This window comes from Formica exsecta, unplaced genomic scaffold (assembly GCF_003651465.1).
Source record: "Formica exsecta isolate Colony F162 unplaced genomic scaffold, ASM365146v1 scaffold111, whole genome shotgun sequence".
In the NCBI taxonomy this organism is placed as follows: Eukaryota; Metazoa; Arthropoda; class Insecta; order Hymenoptera; family Formicidae; genus Formica; species Formica exsecta.
In genome coordinates this window covers 1069947-1074658 of record NW_021848451.1, presented here as the reverse complement: position 1 = coordinate 1074658, position 4712 = coordinate 1069947, and the positions used below count along the sequence as shown (strand labels likewise).

At 40.6% G+C, this 4712-nt stretch overlaps 1 protein-coding gene across 1 annotated transcript in view; it reads left to right on the top strand.

Annotated features, from left to right (window-relative positions):
- Positions 1–4112, top strand: part of LOC115236640 (POU domain protein 2-like) — an 8121-nt gene extending 4009 nt beyond the window's left edge. Inside the window, exons 4-7 of the mRNA XM_029809229.1 lie at positions 1531–1593; positions 1876–2186; positions 3177–3473; positions 3636–4112. Coding sequence (XP_029665089.1) covers positions 1531–1593; positions 1876–2186; positions 3177–3473; positions 3636–3876 — 912 coding nt within the window. The 3' untranslated portion in view covers positions 3877–4112. The remainder of the gene's footprint in view (positions 1–1530; positions 1594–1875; positions 2187–3176; positions 3474–3635) is intronic.
- The last annotated feature ends 600 nt before the right edge of the window (positions 4113–4712 follow it).

Below are 4712 nucleotides of genomic sequence, written 5' to 3'. Positions count from 1 at the left end.
TCCCCCCCCCCCCTATTCCCTCTTTATCCGTGCGGCCCTTCTCGCGAACGATTTGAATGGACCAGGCTCTGCATTTACGAAAAAAAAAAATGCCTATAGAAAATCCGTCACGACGTGCGCGTGCAACTATATAGTCTCCGGGAAAAATCAACAAAACGACTTTGAGCTTTAGCACACTTAATGGGCAGCCGCGTTCTCCATGTATTATACATTTATTGTGCACGCACATGTACACGCATATTTGCGCGTAGGGCCCGCTGGGCCCCTAGATCTTTCCCGTCTCTTTCTCTTCCCCTCTCTCTCCTTTGGAAGATACCGCACGGTGCCACAAGGTGGGCCCAGGGCCCTTCGGCACCTTGCCACGGGGTGCCTTTTGTTACCTCACACGTGGCCAGGATGTTTCCTTTTTCTCGTCCCGCTTCTTCTCCTCCTAAGCTATGGGAGGATTCTCTCTCCGCGTGTTCCTCTTTTTTTTTATTCACGCGTAGCATTAAGAAGGGCACACGACCTTCTTCACTCGGGGAACGGTTTTGCCGAGTACAACCTGCCTCTTCCAACCCCTTCGCGGGCGGTTACGTGTGCGCGCCACGTGAGGGCCTTTGTGGCTTATTTTCCGCAACAGACATTTAATTTCTTCATTCGGAGATCACCTTTTGCGGGTCCTTTGGCTTTGATCGTCATGCCTAACAGAGAGGATTTTATAGTATCGTTTAACGTAAATCAATTTACTTTTTTTCAAATGGAATAATTTTGAAAATTGTTATACCTAACATAATAAATATCACCATAATATTTAACGGAACCTCGGAGATAAATTAAAATCGAGAAACAGAAATATATTATATATTTTGTATGTATTGCTTTTATTGACTCGCTCTTTTTAATTAAATTTTATAAAAACTCATGTACACACTAGCTCTTTTTATCAATCATTATTTTTATACTACAAAAATAGTCACGTTATTTATAATATTTCTGTAATTAAATTTAAGATACCGATTTATAAGATTAGTCTTGCTTAAAAGTAGACGAATGCCTTGGGATTTTAGACGGTAACCTGTCGCGGTTGATCCCGCACGTGGCTTAACTCGAGGCGTTTCCGTAGGGTGTCTTCGCGGCCACAATGCGCGCATAAACTAGCTACTCGTATGCCGGCGACACGCGACCAATCCCGAACCCTTTCCGATTCGTACCCGCGACGCGAGCCCCTCATTCTCATAATCGAGTATCATGTCCCTAAGGAAAGGGTGAAGATAATCGATCGGACAGATTCGACCCTTGGAATCATATATATTTTTTTTCGTACCTGTGCACACGAGTCCGACACGTGCCGCGCGGTTCAACATGAAAACACTAAGACATTTATCTTCATTCGAGGCTGACGGGCGCAAAATTGAATTTAAGCACCTAATTGTGACTTTGAATCGCGAGACTCGTAAAAGAACCAAAAATTCTCATTACGAGTAAAAATGGAACATAGATGACCATTATGTTGATTTTCACCAATGGTCATCGATGTCTTGCACACAGGGGCTGTTGCAGAGCGGTGGCTATCCAACAAGACCGAGTCATCCGCGCTCACAGTCCATGCAGGTACGGTTTAAGGCAGAATCGCGTCCGGGCATTATTGACTCTGTGATTTCGTGAATGAAAACACGCAGATTGTTTACTATACTTGAATAAAAAATTTCTCTAAAAATGATAAGAAAATTTAAAAAGTTCAAAAGAGTCTCGATATAACTCCAATTCGCTTGTTTATATAAATTCTCTATAATCGCGAACGATTCTAGTTATTTTATATAATTAACTTGAATGTCCGTCCGTTTGAACACGTTTTAATTTATAATTCTAAGAAAAGGATTAAAATATTATCAGGTGCAGCAAGCGGTAGCTCAGGCAGCCCAGCAGTTACAGGCTCTGCAGAAACAGCAGGCTCTTCAAAACAGTGGCAGTTTAGTCGGACGAAGTTTGGCGCAAAGATCACCACCACCGCCGAGCACCCCGCCAGCAGTAAAACCGGTAAAGTTAGAACCCTCTCCGGAGGAGACAACGGATCTCGAGGAACTAGAACAGTTCGCTAAAACGTTCAAACAGAGGCGGATCAAGCTTGGTTTCACCCAAGGAGACGTGGGACTCGCAATGGGCAAACTCTACGGCAACGACTTTTCGCAAACTACCATCTCCAGGTAGATACTAGATGACCATTATGTTGATTTTCACCAATGGTCGTCGATGTCTTGCACACAGGGGCTGTTGCAGAGCGGTGGCTATCCAACAAGACCGAGTCATCCGCGCTCACAGTCCATGCAGGTACGGTTTAAGGCAGAATCGTGTCCGGACATTATTGACTCTGTGATTTCGCGAATGAAAACACGCAGATTGTTCACTATACTTGAATAAAAAATTTCTCTAAAAATGATAAGAAAATTTAAAAAGTTCAAAAGAGTCTCGATATAACTCCAATTCGCTTGTTTATATAAATTCTCTATAATCGCGAACGATTCTAGTTATTTTATATAATTAACTTGAATGTCCGTCCGTTTGAACACGTTTTAATTTATAATTCTAAGAAAAGGATTAAAATATTATCAGGTGCAGCAAGCGGTAGCTCAGGCAGCCCAGCAGTTACAGGCTCTGCAGAAACAGCAGGCTCTTCAAAACAGTGGCAGTTTAGTCGGACGAAGTTTGGCGCAAAGATCACCACCACCGCCGAGCACCCCGCCAGCAGTAAAACCGGTAAAGTTAGAACCCTCTCCGGAGGAGACAACGGATCTCGAGGAACTAGAACAGTTCGCTAAAACGTTCAAACAGAGGCGGATCAAGCTTGGTTTCACCCAAGGAGACGTGGGACTCGCAATGGGCAAACTCTACGGCAACGACTTTTCGCAAACTACCATCTCCAGGTAGATACATATCCTCAATTCAAACTACAATGAAATAAATGAGAAGTTCTTTTAGATAACGCAAACGTTGTAAAAACATCTGAATATTTCTGAGTTTTTTCAAATGAGACAACTATTTATGTACACTGTTTGAATTTCATATATGTATATAATTTGTATATAATAAACAATTTAAAAAAAAGTAGAAAGAAAAATAAATTGCATTAATTTTAATTTAATTGAATAATGTTATTGTATTTTAAATCAGATAAAATCGACGCTTCTGCATTTCAGGTTCGAAGCGTTAAATCTTTCTTTCAAAAATATGTGCAAATTGAAACCACTACTACAAAAATGGCTGGAGGATGCCGATAATTCCTTGAACAATCCCAATTCCCTATCGAATCCACTTACGACACCGGAAGCGATCGGCAGACGGCGGAAGAAAAGGACGTCGATAGAGACTAGCGTGAGAGTGGCTCTAGAAAAGGCCTTTATCCAAAACCCGAAGCCCACCTCTGAGGAGATAACTATACTAGCGGATAGCCTCGCGATGGAGAAAGAAGTTGTTCGCGTGTGGTTTTGTAACAGGTAAATACTGAAATTGTTAAGACATAGTTATGGTATAATTTCTATTTTCTTTTTCTCTTTTTCAAATTTATGCTAATTAGATTTTATAGATTCCTTGTTAATTTCGTATTATTGGTTTTTATTTTCTTCATAGAAGCAATTTACGTATAATTTATGTTTCAGAAGGCAAAAAGAAAAGAGGATCAACCCGCCAACGGCAGCGATGGGCAGCCCAACGATGACATCGCCTGCGCCCTCGGTGTTCGCCTCTATTGCCAGTTCCATGTCCGGCAGTCCTTTGGCTCTTACGACGCACTCTTCCGGCATGGGCCATTCGCATCCTCACCCGACATCCTTGCCTTTGGCTTTGGTTGCTTCGGCAGGCGGTAATTACCATCCGCTAAACAGCAAGTCTCATGAGTGACACCAGCAAGCGACCCATCAAGGGGACGCTCTATATCATCAGCATCATCATCAACAACACCCGCAGCAGCAGCAGCAGCATCATCACCATCAGCAACAACAACGACGCTTGTGCAATCTACCGGAATTCTATCATTAGCCGATAATCTGATTTTTTTAAACTAATAAGAGAAATAATACTTTCGAAAGATTGAATAATTTAAATTGAAATTTAAACTACAGTTAGACTTTCTTATTCTTTTATTCGAGTAAAAAAAATATTTATTTATTCTTGATTATTTTTCTTCAGATTTTATGGACTGAACTGGAATGGAATGATTCATATTTCAATGGACTGAAAGAGAAATCAAGAATAAACAAATTAACTCGATTTTGATGAGCAAAGAATATGAAAGTTTGATTGTACTCCAAATCGACAAGGTCACAGTTATTGATGAGAGAATCATCAATAATCGCGATCTTGGTGATGTCTGTTAAAATTCGATAGTAACACGAGAAATAAAGAGTCCACGAAGAAACCATAAAAAGAATTCAAAATAGTAATAAGTTTTACAGAAAGCTAAATAAGAAGCGACTGAATGTCTAAGCGAGAATGTTAGTGAAAATGTAAGTGTGCGAAAATGAGAGTTAAGCGAGATAATATAGGTGAGAGAATGCATAAATCAATGTTGGTCATTAAATAATTTGGAATTGTTATAAGTATCTAATGAAAAGTATACGAAGACACGCTGCGTTTTGAATGAAGCACGATAATTGATAAGGTTTTAGTGTAAATGTGCAGCAAATTCTTTCGGGTGTATTAGTGCACACTGACGCATATTAAAGGTTGTCGTAAAA